At 42.7% G+C, this 16,540-nt stretch overlaps 1 protein-coding gene across 2 annotated transcripts in view; it reads right to left on the reverse strand.

Moving 5' to 3' along the window:
- Positions 1-7,809: 7,809 nt before the first annotated feature.
- Positions 7,810-16,540, reverse strand: part of CD5L (CD5 molecule like) — a 28,450-nt gene continuing 19,719 nt past the window's right edge. For both annotated transcript variants that reach the window (XM_070467582.1, XM_070467581.1), the window contains 4 exons: positions 12,964-13,287; positions 11,312-11,623; positions 10,184-10,504; positions 7,810-8,810 (listed from right to left, as the gene is read on the reverse strand). In XM_070467582.1, coding sequence (XP_070323683.1) covers positions 8,791-8,810; positions 10,184-10,504; positions 11,312-11,623; positions 12,964-13,287 — 977 coding nt within the window. In that variant the 3' untranslated portion in view covers positions 7,810-8,790. The remainder of the gene's footprint in view (positions 8,811-10,183; positions 10,505-11,311; positions 11,624-12,963; positions 13,288-16,540) is intronic.

Consider the following 16,540-nt stretch of genomic DNA (forward strand, 5'->3'; position numbering starts at 1 on the left):
TATGCAGTCAAATCTGTCAGCTAATGATAATCAATATTTGTAGCTGCTCCCCAGTGCTAGCATCACTGCCTCAGCTCCACCTCATGTCATCCGGCATTAGATTCTCAAAAGGGATATCAGCCTAGATCCCTCACATTCGCAGTTCACAATAGGGTTCGCATTCCTATGAGAGTCAAATGCAGCCCATGATCTGACAGGAGGTGAGGCTCAGGTAGTAATGCAAACAATGGGGAATGGCTATAAATACAGATGAAGCTTTGCTTGCTCACCCACTGATCACCTCCTGCTATGCAACCTGGTTTCTAACAGGTCACTGACTGGTGCAGTAAACACGGCCCCAGACCAGGACCCTCAACAAGAAGGTACACCTAACTCTGCCCACAACCAGTCTATAGAGAACACCTGGACTTGGGCCATTAGGCGCACTTATCCCATTATCATGTGTTGCTGCTGCTGCTGCTGCTGCTAAGTCACCTCAGTCGTGGCCGACTCTGCGCGACACCGTAGAAGGCAGCCCACCAGGCTTCCCCGTCCCTGGGATTCTCCAGGCAACAACACTGGAGTGGGTTGCCATTTCCTTCTCCAATGCATGAAAGTGAAAAGTGAAAGTGAAGTAGCTCAGTTGTGTCCGACACTTAGCGACCCCATGGACTGCAGCCCACCAGGCTCCTCCGTCCATGGGATTTTCCAGGCAAGAGCACTGGAATGCGGTGCCATCGCCTTCTCTGCATCATATGGTAAGTCCCATGAGATAATGCCATCACCTCAGAGGAGAAGAAAAGAAACCCAAAAAGAGGAAACTTGGGTTCAGGCAGGGTAAAAATGACATTATCTGGTTTCCCAAGCATCTCTGAGGAGCATTTTGGCTCTAGATCCTGAATCAGGAATATCTTCATGAATGCAAATCAAATTGTGGTTCCATCTTATTGACTGCTTAAGGTCTAGGTGACTTCTCCCACTGAATAGATTACTGAGTGGTCCTGATAAAGAAATACTGAAGATCTAAGTGAATCTCATTAGTCAAGTGAAACTCCTACAAGGCATCTTGCAATGCTGGGAAGCTGGGTGTTCCCCTTGGATCTCTTTTCCTACTAGACAAGCCACAGGCCCAGGGAAACCCTTTCAATGGGGCACTGTGGCAGCCTAGGGGAGGGTTGATACAAAATGGAACTGTTCCTTTTACCCATCTAATGCAGTCCCTCTCAGTCTCTGTGGCCCATGTGGTTCTTTTTCAGTTTCACTCCCAGATTCTGGGATTTTCATAATTAAATCTTATCTATGGATAGTTGCAAGTTGGTCTTCTTATGAGGACTGAAGTTCTGGAATGATCCATATTACCATCTTGGTGGCAACACCTCAGTTCATCTGTGTTTTAAAAAGGAGGGCATGAGCTATAAATGTCACCTGTTTAAACAAGTTGATTGATCAACCAGCCAGCCAGAACCACTCAAAGGTAAGACATTGTAGTGGTACTTCTGTTATGATCTTGGCCCTCATCTGTTTAGAGCCATAAACTTGACTTTATAAATGCAGTGAAAATTGATTCATTGCTGATAATGAATCAATGGGCTTATCTGACTAAACTTACACAAGACAGGTAAATTATCACTTTATTTAGTTAAAACAGGAAACTTGATTAGGGTTATTTTGGCTAGAAGTACAAAAACCAATGAGATAATTCAATAGAATTTTAATATAAATTATATTTGTGCTATAATATATATTACAAATCATTATATATACCAATAATATACATGTATTATAAATCTACAACAGTTTGACACAGATCACAAGACTAGGAATGCAGTTGGAGTCCAGGAAGAGATGAGAACCAGAAATGTAAAATGTTGTTCTGTGTCTCTCATCTATATTCCTCTCTGAGCATCTGGTTCATTCATTTCTCTGAGGAAAGACTTCCTCTCATTCTCTGATCTATGGGGGAAATGACCATCCACAGCTCCTAGGTTAATTTGTTATAAGTCCAGTTACTTGGAGAAACTAGTCTACTTTTCATCAGAGTTCATTTCTCCTAGGAAGTGTTGATTAATCCAGCTTGGACATAAGCCTAATTTTGGTATCAGTCAACTGCAGTCAGGATGCCATGCTTCAGTTCAGTTCAGTCGCTCAGTCATGTCCGACTCTTTGTGACGCCATGGGCTGCAGCATGTCAGGCTTCCTTATCCATCACCAACACATGAAGCTTGCTCAAACTCATGTTCAACGAGTCAGTGATGCCATCCAACCATCTCATCTTCTGTCATCCCCTTCTCCTCCTACCTTCAATCTTGCCCAGCATCAGGATCTTTTTCAAGGAGTCAATTCTTCACATCAGGTGGCCAAAGTATTGGAGTTTCAGCTTCAGCATCAGTCCTTCCAATGAATATTCAGAACTGATTTCCTTTAGGATGAACTGATTGAAATCTCTTTGCAGTCCAAGAGACTCTCAAGAGTCTTCTCCAACACCACAGTTCAAAAGCATCATTTTTTTGGTGCTCAGCTTTCTTTATAGTCCAACTCTAACATCCATACATGACTACTGGAAAAATCATATCTCTGACTAGACAGACCTTTGTCGGCAAAGTAATGTCTTTGCTTTTCAATATGCTATCTAGGTTGGTCATAGCTTTACTTCCAAGGAGCAAGTGTCTTTTAATTTCAGATGCAGTTACCATCTGCCATGATTTTGGAGCCCAAGGAAATAAAGTTTGTCACTGTGTCCATTATTTCCCCTTCTATTTGCCACGAACTGATGGGACCAGATGCCATGATCTTCATTTTTTGAATGCTGAGTTTTAAGTCAGCTTTTTCACTTTCCTCTTTCACTTTCATCAAGAGGCTTTTTAGTTCCTCTTCACTTTCTGCCATAAGGGTGGTATCATCTGTGTATCAGAGGTTATTGATATTTCTCCTGACAATCTTGATTCCAGCTTGTGCTTCACCCAGCCTGGCATTTCACATGATGTACTCTGCATAGAAATTAACTAAGTAGGGTGACAATATATAGCATTGACATACTCTTTTACCAATATGGAACCAGTCTGTGGTTCCATGCTGAGTTTTAACTGTTGCTTTGTGACCTGCAAACAGATTTCTCAGGAGATAGTTAAGGTGATTTGGTGTTCCCATCTCTTGAAGAATTTTCCACAGTTTGTTGTGATCTGCACAGTCAAAGGCTTTGGAGTAATCAATAAAGCAGAAGTAGATGTTTTTCTGGAATTCTCTTGCTCTTTCTATGATCCAATGGATGTTGACAATTTGATCTCTTCCTCCTCTGTCATTTCTAAATCCAGCTTGAACATCTCGAAGTTCATGGTTCACATATTGTTGAAGCTTGGCTTGGAGAATTTTGAGTATTACTTTGCTAGCATGTGAGAGGAGTGCAGTTGTGCAGTAGTTTGAACATTTTTGGCATTGCCCTTCTTTGGTATTGGAATGAAAACTGACATTTTCCAGTCCTGTGGCCATTGCTGGTTTTTCCAAATTTGCTGGCATATTGAGTGCAGCAAATTGACTTTAATAGCATCATCTTTCAGGATTTGAAATAGCTCAACTGGAATTCCATCACCTCCACTAGCTTTGTTTCTAGTGATGTTTCCTAAGGCCCACTTGACTTCACATTCCAGGATGGCTGGCTCTAGTCCAGTGATCACACCATCATGGTTATTTGGGTCATGAAGATATTTTTTGTCTAGTTCTTCTGTGTATTGTTGCCAGCTCCTCTTAATATCTTCTGCTTCTGTTAGGTCCATACCATTTCTGTCCCTTGTGTGCCCATCTTTGCATAATATGTTCCCTTGATATCTCTAATTTTCTTGAAGAGATCTCTAGTCTTTCCCATTCTATTGCTTTCCTCTATTTCTTTGCATTGATCCCTGAGGAAGGCTTTCTTATCTCTCCTTGCTATTCTTTGGAAGTTTGCATTCAGATGTGTATATCTTTCCTTTTCTCCTTTGCCTTTCACTTCTTTTCTTTTCTTAGCTATTTGGAAAGCCTCCTCAGACAACCATTTGCTTTTCTGCATTCTCTTTTTCTTGGGGATGGTCTTGATCACTGCTTCCTGTACCATGTCACGAACCTCTGTCCATAGTTCTTCAGGCACTCTGTCTATCAGATCTCATCCCTTGAATCTATTTGTCACTTCTACCGTATAATCATAAAGGATTTGATTTAGGTCATACCTGAATGGCCTAGTGGTTTTCCCTATTTTCTGCTATTTAAATCTGAATTTGGCAATAAGGAGTTCATGATATGAGCCACACTCTTGTTTTTTCTGACTGTATAGAGCTTGCCCATCTTTGGCTGCAAAGAATACAATCAATCTGATTTTGATATTGCCCATCTGATGATGTCCATGTGTAGAGTCTTCTCTTGTGTTGTTTCAAGAGGGTGTTTGCTGTGACTAGTGAGTTCTCTTGGCAAAACTCTGTTAGCCTTTGCCCTGCTTCATTTTGTACTCCAATGCCAAATTTGCCTGTTACTTCAGGTATCTCGTGACTCCCTATTTTTGTATTCCAGTCCCCTATGATGAAAAGGACATCTTTTTGGATGTTGGTTCTAGGTGTTGTAGGTCTTCATAGAACCATTCAATTTCAGCTTCTTCACCATTACTGGCTAGGGCATAGACTTGGATTACTGTGACATTCAATGGTTTGCCTTGGAAACAAAGAGATCATGCTTATATTGTTTTAAAATGCTCCTTAATATTTACCCCAAACAGTTTAACACTTATGACCCCACAAAAATCTACACACAGATGTTTATAGCAGCTTTATTCAAGACTGTCAAAACTTGGAAGCACCAACATGGAATTCAGTAGATAAATGGATACCAAAAAGTGTCACATGTAGACAATGGAATATTAGTACTAAAAAGAAACAAGCTATCAAGAAACATAAATAGATATCACTAAGTGAAAGAAATCAATCTAAGAAGCATATATACTGTACAATTCCAATGATGTGACTTTCTGGAAAAGTTAAAGCTTTTCAGTATAAGGATCAGTGGTTGGTAGGGGTGGGAAGAGAGTGAGGGATAAATGAGGATTTTTGGATAGTGAAACTGTTCAGTATGATACAAATCTACCCAAACCCATAGAACAACATCAAAAGTGAATCTTAATGCAAAGTATGAAATTTAAGTGATAATGATATTTCACTGAAGCTTCACTGTTTTTAACAAATATACTACTCTATTGGGAATGCAGAGAATGGAGAAAGTTATGCATGTTATGAAAGTTATGCATGATGGCAAAAGGTGTATGGGAAATCTTTGTACTTTCCATTCTGTTTTGTTGTGATCCCAAAATTGTTCCTAAAATAAAATAAAGTCTTGAGATAAATACTAAAACATGTTGGCAAAGAATTCTCCATGAGCACCTTGCATAGTATCTAGAAAAACGGGGGGGGGGGTCAGAAGACCACCAAAATGAAAATACATTAATTAATTATAGTTAATTTATAGTAAAAATAAAATGTGTGGGCCAAATCTCATGCTTCCTAATTAGCATGGAATACTAGATATCTAGAGGCTTTGAGGAAACCATATGATCATTAGAAATTTGGGGTAGGGGAGAATGAAATTTTGCCATTTGCAGAAACATGGAAGGGCCTAGAGACTGTTACACAGAGTGAAGCAAGTCAGAAAGAAAAACAAATATCATATAATAGTGCTTATTTGTGGAATCTAGAAAAATGGTACAGATAAAGTTATTTGCAAAGCAGAAATAGAGACACAGGTGTAGAGAACAACATATAGATACCAAGGGAAGAACAAGGGGATGGGATGCATTGGGAGATTGGAGGTGACATATACACAGGACTGCATGTAAAACAGATGACTAATGAGAATCTACTGGAGAGCACATGGAACTCTCCTCAGTGCACAGTGGTGACCCAAATGGGGAGGAAATCCAAAAACCAGGGGATCTATGTCTACATGGAGCTGATTCCCTTTGCTGTACAGCAGAGGCTAACAACATTGTAAAGCACCTATACTCGACTAAAAATTAATTAAAAATAAAATGCATGATATTTAGAAAAAAGAAAGTATTTTCTGGAGATCTTTAAAGGAATGCAACTGAATTTTTTAAAATATTATTTATGTCTTTGTTAGTCAGACTGAACTGTTGTAAAAACCACCCCAGCATCTCACAGACTTAATACAAATAATGTTTATTTTTTATTCATAACACAGTCAGCAGAGTATGAGTCATTCAGAGATTCACATAATCATTCAAAGATCCAGGCTCCTTTCAATCTTCTCAGTCTGCCCTCCCCTTGAACCCTGGGGTCTTCTCTAACAAGTCAGTTAGGAAGAGAAAAGGCATGGAGAAGCCATACTGTTGCTAACTGTCTTGATGTGAAGGTGGCATAAATCATTTCCCCTGTGAGGATGGCCCCACCAAGGTAAAAGGGACACCCGGCAGCCCTGGTGGCTGGAGAAGCCTGGGACCACCAGGCAACAAGTCCAAATGGGGGCTGAGTGTGGCCAGTGTGCAGCTGCAGTCTCAGGGTAAATTTCCAGTCCAGGAGAAAAGTGTCTCCCTCCCCTCTGGAGATTATGTAGGTGCTTGGTGTTTGGCTCCAGCTCCACAGGCCTGGAGGTGCACTGATGCCCACGACTCTTGTCAGAACACATAGTGAGCATGTGCGTACTGAGCAGTTTGGGAGTTGCTAGAATCTGGAATGGGGCAAGGGTCAGGAGATGCCAGTTACCAGACAGGTTCTTTGGGAATAAGGCATATGCCAACTGGCAACTCTTAAAATACTCAAGGGGTAATATTTTCACTGAATGCAGAGCTCCACGTTACTCCACCGCCTTGCCAGGGTAGGGGCAGGAATCTGGCTGGGGTATCTTCTAGTAAGACAAACCTGGGATAGACTCGTGGCACGTCCAGGAAGAAGAAACACACATGACTCTTCATGAGCTCTCAGTCGTTGTCACTAGGTTAATTTCTTCAGACTCTGATACACTATTTTTACACATGTCCACCTTGGAAATCAAGATAAACAACCATATTCTCTGGTCAGGGGACACTGCTCTCATGGACTGTCTAGCAGGCTAGTGTCAATCTTGTCTTTCAGCTTCTCAATTTCCTCCTTAATGACACATTCTTATTAGACCTCTAAGACTACCTTTTAGGCTTCTGTCATGTCTTGCCTTCTTGCTTTTTTGGATCACTTGGCCTCCTCCAACAGATGTTGCTTTTATCTCATTGGTTCTCAGGTATCTTACTGGTTGAAGTTTTACAAAAGAAATTTTAATGTAAAATTAAAAGGAAATCAAAGTTTCTTTACTGAAATTCCAACTTTGTCCTTCTCTTCTTAGGATAAAAGAGCCTTTCAATGACTCAATCAAGGCAGTTCAACAGGTCTCTAGATTCTGCTGGGTTGGTCAAAAAGTTCATTCAGATTTGTCCATAAGATGTTATGGGAAAACCCAAATGAACTTTTGGCCAACCCAATTGATATTACATGGTTTAGGGAACACGATCCTCATCTGTGGGGAAAATCAAGAAGACCTGAGATAACTGATCAAACAGAGGCAAAATCTCTTTGAGTAGACACGATAGATAGAAAAGTGTCTGTTAGGTCATCTTCTTCTCTTCTATGAAACTAAGTTTCTCTATTTTACCCATGAAAGGAGATAGGGAGAAAGTTCTCCATCCAGAGGAGAGAGCCGTATTACACACATGACTGCATCTCCAGCAGGTTCTCTTTACCTGATCCTACCTAAAAGGCCATCCCTGTAAAACTGACCCACCTGCTTTCCCCTTGGGTAGAAAGAGCATATCACACAGAGAGGCAGCTCTTGAGACTGTGAAATCTACTTTATTAGAAAGCATAAATGCAGACACATAACAGGTACTCAACTCAGTCTCAGAGTCTGAAGTTGTCAGTTTTTAAACCAAGCCATGATTCTCTCCTTAGTATCATTCTGTCTTGCATCAGACTTACAGACCCTAAAATCTGAGTTGACAAAATTAAAATGATATCATCTGATTGGCATGAGACACAACGCTGAATTCCCCCAAATTCTGAATGCATCTCTTCCTTTCCCATCTAGCCACACGTCCATACATTTTTCCTTGGGAAAATTAAAATACATTTGTAGGATTCTTCTTGTTAAATGCACACCATGTTGGTAAGTTGTATATGGATAGTCAACAAAGGTATTTAATTATGGGCATTCAGAGGGTGTGATATTTCTTTTCCAAGTGTCATGAAAAGGTCTAGGATTACAGGATACAGCTCTGCTCTTGAATGAATGTGTCTGCTTTTATCAGACAACAGGAGAATAGTGAGATGTTAATTGTTGAAGGTTAAGAAAAAGTGTTGAAGGCTTGAGAAAAAGCTTTCAAAGAGCTTTCCCCCAAGTTTCATCTCATTATTTACCCATATTCCCCTTCAAATGTTCCTTTTGTTGTCACCTTCCTCTCATGTTCTTTACAGACATAGGTTTGGTCTTAGAAATGTCCTGTAGTGGTCAAAGGAACAGACCTGGGGAACCCAGGCTGGTTGAAAAAAAGTGAGAGGTCAGAATCAATGCCAAAGGGTCAGCAGTGAGGAGCAGGTGACTGGGAGGTCATCTTCCTTGGCAAGAGAGAATTCAACAACTCATATCTCCAGGAGATGATGGGGGTGCTTGGCTCTGAGAGAAAAGAGTGTTCAGATTCTGGCTGAGGGGCTGAGGGAGTGGTAGCTGAGCCTGAAGGCCCAGTGCTTGCACTAAGCCATTTGAGACCAGGAGAAAGCAAAGGACACTCAGGTCCTGCTGGAGTCAGGCCAAACATCAAATGTCAGGCTGTGCTTCTGTAAAGAGAAGAAGAATGTACAGTAGGGATGGTGACATGTCAAGAAGGGATTATTTCATTCAAACTCAAAGAGGCCAAGAAAGAAGACTGGTTCACAAAATAGAAAAGGGAGACCCTTCCAGATCCTAATCACATACATATCTCACACTGATGTGAACCATATCAGAATCTAGTTCAGTGCCCTAGACTCAATCAACCAGATCCCTTGTGAGACAGAAACCATATTCATTTATATTAGCACTTCTCACCCTCCACAATCACAAAACTCTTCGAGAGAAATGGAGCAAGCATCTCCTTTTGATCAGCTAAGATTAACTAGCCTCCAAATGGCAGGCTCAACTCAAACACTAGTCTTCCATCACTAAAGCCCTCCTTTTCTGGGCACTAGATGCTCTTCACATTTTTGATCATCTTTCAACTCTTACACAATTCCCTGAGTATGTAACCAGGCAGCCCTGCATGCCAGCATCCCACATTAATTACAAAGCTGGGCTTCAGAGCTGTGACTCTCTGAGTCAGCCACCCAAGGGCTATGCTTTACATTTCCTGACTCATATGGGAACATATTTCTTCCTTTACTCTCCTGTGAAGTGAAAGTCACTCAGTCGTGTCCAACTCTTTGCGACCCCATGGACTATATTGTCCATGGAGATTCTCCAGGCCAGATAACTGTGGTGGGTAGCCTTTCCCTTCTCCAGGGGATCTTCCCAATTCAGGGATCAAACCCAGGTCTCCCACATTGCAGGCAGATTCTTTACCAACTGAGCCACAAGGGAAGCCCAACAATAGTGGGAGGTCTACAATTTACAGCTGAAATCCTGGCTTCTCTGAAAAGACACTCTCAAGGATATTCACAAACAGCCCCCTCCCCCAGCCCCATTCCCACAGATTAATTTAAAATCTGGGTAGTGACAATAGCTAGAAGGAGGTGGGACCATCTTCTACAGTTATAGCTTACAGTTTGAGGCCTAGGTTCCTTTAAGTCAACTAATCCTGAGCTGAGCCAAGACTGGTCATTTTAGTTCTGCTCCATTGTTTGAAAACAATTTTTATGATTTTGGAAAGTTGCTTATTTTCTCTGACTCTTACTCTCTTCAGATTTAATATAAAGCTGCCAACTCAATAATTTTCAAAACCTCTTTTGTTCTCACATTCAATAACCGTAAGGTATGGGATTTTTAAACTATTTTATCATTCTATCCATGACTAGGAGTCTCGAGTAATTCCTTGAAGTAACACAAAGTAGGTGACTATTATGGGCAGCTGTGCAGCATGAGTAGAATAACACTTACCCTCAGAGTTCACACCCCACCACCCACTTCTTCACCTCCCTCCATGCCAGTCCCCATGGGTTCAACCTACAGGGCTTACCTGAGCAGAATACGACCACATCTTCCTTGTGGTTGCAGTCATGATACCCCCAGGACCTATGCTGACACTGCTCCAAGGACTGCTCATGCCCTTTGCAATGGACATCATCTAGCCAGATGCGCCCATCTCCAGGGGCAAACTTTCTCCGCAATTTGGCAGGTACAAAGATTGGCCTTCTACAGCCCAGTTGCCGGCACACCACCTGCTCCTCTTTCGTCCCCCAGCCGTCATCACAGACAGAGCCCCATATGCCCTTGTGCAGCACCTCCAGTCGCCCAGAGCAGTTGGTGTCTCCGTTTACCAGCCTCAATTCAAAGGGATCTACAGGGTCAGGGGATGGAGTGGAAAGAAGAAAAAAACATCACCTACCTCCTCACTCAAATCCCATCAACACTTCTGAAGCTCTCTACCTGCCTGTGTTTCTGTGATTATAGCCCTTGCTCTTGTTTCCAATCCATGTGTCCCAGTCTGTTTCCTCAACTAAGACCTTTTACTTTCCCATCTATTTATAAAAGTCTAATACTTATGAATGACTTTCTAGTAGTTTTTTTTTAATTGAAGATTTCAACAAGTATATGGAATTGTGTGTGCTACTCCTATTATATACAATTCAATATAATAAGAGTTTATATTAATCTAGCACTCGTATTAAGTGCTAGTGCTTAAAGCATTTTCATATACAAAGGCAAGTATCATTAGCTCCGTTTTAAAAACAAGAGAATTGATGAGCAGCACAAATAAATAGCTTTGCCATGGTTATTTGATACATGAGTGCTATGCTTAGTCACTCAGTCCTGTTTGACTCTTCTCCTCTGTCCATGAGGATTCTCCAGGGAAGAATATTGGAGTGGGTTGCCCTGCCCACCTCCAGGGGATCTCCCCAACCCAGGGATCAAACAGGGTCTTCCACATTCTGGCCAGATTCTTTACCATCTGACACACCAGGGTAGCCTACCCTTCTCCAGGGGGATCTTCCAGACCCAGGAATCAAACCACAGTCTTCTGCATTGTATTCAGATTCTTTACCAGCTGAGTTACCAGAATAGTTTTTTATAAACACTGGTTGAATAGAATTCCATTTAATCAAATTCACTGAATAAACCTAGTCACTGGACTTATAGGCATTACCTTCACATTCGACCCATGTGTCCTCATCATGGGTGCAGTTATTATTCCCCTCAAGCCCAGAAAGGCAATAGTGAAGGTTTTCTTCCTGTCCTGAGCATGACACATTGCTCAGCCAGATGAGTCCTTGGCCCTGGGTATCCTTGTTACAGCATCTTTTGATCAGTGTGGCCTTCCCACACCCCAGTTGCCGGCACACCACCTTCGCAGCTGAGAGATTCCAGCCTGCTTTGCACACAGTGCCCCATTGCTCTTGGTGCTTCACCTCCAAGCGCCCCTTGCAGCGGCCAGGGCCACCAACCAGCCTCACGGTCTCTGGCAATGTGGGAAAAGAAAGATTAAGTTTCTGCTCCCTGCAAGAACACAGCTTTCCCATATAAGGGGGCTCCTAACTCTGAATCTTTCTCAGAAATAAGAATGAGACCTCAGCATCGGGCACAAACATTTGGTGACTGTCTAATAACAAACTGTGGGGTAACAAAGAGAAGACATAGATGAGTCCCTTAGCCAAATCACAGTCTAATGGAAAAGGAGATAGACACACAGAAAATTATCAATGCATAGACAGCAAATATATGAAAGGCATAAAGGAATACAACAACAATTATATATATAATTGTTATATATATATATATAATTGTTATATATATAACTGTTTTATATATATATAATTGTTATATATATAATTGTTACATATATAATTGATATATATATAATTATATATATAATTGTTGTGTATGAATATGTGTGTGTGTATATATACAGAGTTCCCAGGTGGCTCAAGGGTACAGAATCCACCTGGGTTCAATTCCTGGGTGGGAAAGTTCCCCTGGAGGAGGGCACAGCAACCCACTCCAGTATTCTTGCCTGGAGAATCCCATGGACAAAGGACAATGGCAGGCTACAGTCTATAGGGTCGCAAAGAGTCAAACACAACTGAAGTGCCTGAGCATACACTCACGCAATATATATATACATATATATACACAGTTGTATGTTGGTTTCTGATGAGCATCTCCTGTCTACCTAACTAGATGATAGACTCCTTGAGAACTGATAAACTTACATTATATTTTGGGAGCTCATTTCTTCCCCATAACACCACCTGAGCTGTAGATACAAATGTTTAGTGGTTATTGGATCTGTGCATGTTTGTGTGTGTGAAGAAGAGAATCAGGTTCTTGGATAGGCTGAAACTAAGAAAACCTAAGATTGAAACTAAGAGAAAATCATTAGTTCAACCAAGTGTGCATGCTAAGTCGCTTCAGTCATGTTGACTCTGTGTGACTCTATGGACTGTAGCCTGCCAGACTCCTCTGTCCATTGGATTCTCCAGGCAAGAATACTGGAGTGGATTGCTGTGCCCTCCTCCAGGGGATCTTCCTCAACCAGGGATCGAACCCACATCTCTTAAGTCTCTGCATTGGCAGGAGGGTGCTTTTACACTAGTGCCACTGTTCAACCAAGGAGGAGTAACACTTCAAGGTGAGGATATATTTGACTCCAGGGTCCACAGTGGAGAAAGGGTGAGAAGTGAAGGACAAGGAATCAGTTAACCATCAGTTCATGGTGGAGAATAAAGATAAAGAGGACAAAGAGTGGTCATGCAGGCTATGGACAGTTGGCATATAGTCCTTGAGTCCTGCCATACTCACTCTCACATATTGCCCCTGCATCCTCGCTGTGGGAGCAATCATAAACGTCTTCCAGCTGGTCACAGTTAATCAATTGATCTTCTGTCCCACTGCAGTTGACTTCTTGGATGAAGATTTTTTGTTTTTCATCGGCCAATGGCTTATATAAATTACCAGTGGGCGTCCCCTTGGCTGCTCCACAGCCCAGCTCCCGGCACACCACTTCCACGTCTTTCATGTTCCAGCCGTCATCACACACAGTGCCCCACTCGCCATTCCGTTCCACTTCCACCCGCCCTTCACAGCGATGGGGACCGCTCACCAGTCGCACTTTGGGTGAAGATTCTGCAAAGAAATGAGATATTGGCTGGAGATTAGGAGTGGCCGAGAGTGCTCAGGCATGCATGCAGTCTTCTTGGAATTCTACCATTTTCAGAATGTGGAGAATTGAAGGGTGAGAAAGTAGGGGTCAAAAGGGAGGACGAGGAGGAGGAGCGCCAGGACTCCATCTCTGAGTTCTGGTTCTGCTACACTCTTTTATTATTATTATTATTATTATTATTATTATTATTATTATTGCAGTTCATGGGTTACTGAGAGTTGGACACGACTGAGCAACTGAACTGAACTGAGCTGAACTGAAACTGTGTTTCTATTTGGCCTACATATATATAGTGATAAAAAAGATCTAAGTTTGCCAAGCCTCCAGGGCGAGGTCTGTTGTTCCTGGAGGGACAACTTTTGGACTCTTGTGGTCTATCAGACTATGAACAATATATGACAACTTGGGCGACGTGGAAGGACTCAGATACCTGTATGAATGAAATACAATTTCTCAGGACCCAAATTTCTACTGCCTACTTTGTCTCAACTCTGCACAAACTCCCTAGAACTTGGCATCAACCCCTATTCATTTGTTTTTTATCTCTCCTCTTCTTCTATAATTTCTTGAGGGAAATGACATGAGGAATGGAAGTTAGAGACAAAAATTAAAATAGAACTATAAAAAACTAAGAAAGTTCCTATTGTTGCACCATGAAGCTTAAGGCATGTATATATAATTCAAGAAAGTCATCTAGAAATAACTTCTGGATCACTGTAACTAAGATTAGAGTTTGGATATGCTTTATTGTATGCTCTAGCAAATATTCGATATCAGGATCATGCACAGGCTATTTTATTTTATTTTAAGTTATAAAATTCTAGGTTTATTTTTAATTTGGCCATGCCACATGGCATGTGGGATCTTAGTTCATCAACCAGGGATCAAATCCACAACCCTGCATTGGAAGCATGGCCTCTTAACTGCTGGACCACAAGGGAAGCCCCCAAATTCTGGTTTTAAATAAGTTTTCCTTTTCCATGGAGTAGAGGACTAGATCACATTGTAGGAGAGAAGAAATATGTTTAAGAGAGAGAAAGAGAAAAGTGTCAAAGAAATGCAGCTAAAGGGAAAAGAAGGGCTGAGAAGATTTAAAAGCTAGAGAGGAGAACAAAGGAGCTCATCAGGGCAGCTGTGTCCTAGACAGTGTTTTAGCCTACACTATTAGCTGAGGGCTTGAGAGACAGGGACCCAGGAGTGGGTCCTCCATCCCTGAGTATAAAGAGAGCAGCTGTCTCCTGGCACTTGCAGCAAGGCATAACCCTGGAGGCCAGAGAAGAAAAACCAGGTCATCTGTGTATTGGACTGGGACCCAGAAGCAGCATTTCTTTAAGGAAGCAAATTGATCCAGCAGGGTGTAAGATCCTGTACATTCATAGCAGAGTTTGCAGCTGCCCCTCTCTCGTAAAGCCTCTACTATCAAGAGAAAGAATAGGCTGAAGAGACAATGTCAAAGAAACTCATAATCCTCAACCAATCCCCTTGATTTTTGGACCATCAGAGGCTTCCTCTTCCACAGACTAATTCTCTTTGTGCCACCCCATTCTCTCCTCAGTTGAACCGTTTGTGCTCTGCTAAAAGACTCCTTGAAGAGATCACCAGTGTGTGAGACTGTCAAGACTAGCACCATGACAGGCACCCTGAACTAAGAGTAGGCCTAAGTTTCAGTTTCTCCTGAGGGTAGGGTAATTATCTGCCCTCAACAGGCCACCAGAGACCAGCTAATTAGTATGCGCCCTGTAAACCTCCAAGAAGGTCCCCTGGAAAGTCCCGCGCGCGCACGTGAAAGTTTGTACCAATAAAATTGCTTTGCCAACATGTAACCAATCCGCTTGCACCCACTACCCACTGCTTATGTTTGAAATCGAGCACCCTATAAATGTGCTTGCAAACTGGGGCTCAGGGCTCTCTGACTTTGCACCACTGCGTTGGTTGCAGCAGGGGCCCTGTCTCGAACCAGCAATAAATTTCCCTTCCTTTGAATGTTGCATTGTCATGGAGGTCTTATCTTTTCCTGTCGGGGGATTCGGACAGTGGGCATAACATTTGGGGGCTCGTCCGGGATCCCTTGACTGGGAAAAGATAACACTTCCAGGACAGAGGGGAAGGATAGATATAGCACCGGTGCTCAGGCAGGACAGGAAAGTCCAGTGTAAATCCGAGGCCCTGCTGAGAAGCAGGAAGGTATCTAGCATAGGAGAAAGCTTTCTACAAAGGGGGAATGGATTGAACGTTCCAGCAGGCGCAGGACCGAGGCCAGCGAGCGTGCTGGAAGGCAGCCGGCTATGCGGGAAGGAGAGTTCCTCTCCTGGTCCCAAGTCTGGTGAGCAATGGACGCCATTCGGTAAGGTGAACCTTATACCGGGAGGCAAGAGGACTCAGGGGGCCCAAAAACCCAGCGCTGTGTTGTCAGCCGACATTTGTCTATCTGTGTGTTTGTCTACGCCCCTCCGTGTTTGTGTGTGTGCCGGCATTGTCTCTGGTCTCGTTGTCTTCTGGTGTATTGTTCTCTACTCTCTCTTCTGACTTATTCTCCTTCTCCCCTTCTTCTCTGATCTGCCTTCGACTCCTACTCTCTTCAAGAGTTTCAGTGAACAGGCGAACAGTTGTGGGAGCAACTGATAAGTCCCGGCCAGGGCTACACTCTGGCGGACTCTGAAGGCCTTACAATAAGTGAGCCTCAGTAACGGGAGCCCGATCGGGTGAAACTCTCTTTCAACATCCCTAACTGAGGACGTGGCCTAAAATTCCTTGTGTGGGCACGGGACAGGCACTTAAAGGCCATTAGGGCGCCTGCCACTTGAAGACTCCCATGAGAGGATAAGGGGGTCACGAAATGGGCCAGAAACCTCTAGGGTGCCCGCTCCCAGCAAGAAAACTTCCGTGCAACGATGCAAGCACATAAACAGTACCAAAAGCATAACATAAGCCCAACCTCTTGGCCGCCACCACTCCCGTAAGGATTTTTGGTGGCTGTTCTCAGTGACTTCTTCTCTCTCTTCCCTACCATTTACATTCTAGCCATAGGTCAGGGGGAATCTACCCAACTCTCTCTCATGACTGACCATGTCTCAGATGTCAGGGCCAGGGCACACAACTTGCCTTTTCTAGTCAAGAAAAGTAAATTAACAACCTTTTGCTCTGCAAAGTGGCCTGTCTTCCAAGTTGGATTGCCTCCGGAAGGGACCTGTCAACCGTCCATTATACAGGCTGTAA

Source organism: Odocoileus virginianus, chromosome 5, assembly GCF_023699985.2.
Source record: "Odocoileus virginianus isolate 20LAN1187 ecotype Illinois chromosome 5, Ovbor_1.2, whole genome shotgun sequence".
In the NCBI taxonomy this organism is placed as follows: Eukaryota; Metazoa; Chordata; class Mammalia; order Artiodactyla; family Cervidae; genus Odocoileus; species Odocoileus virginianus.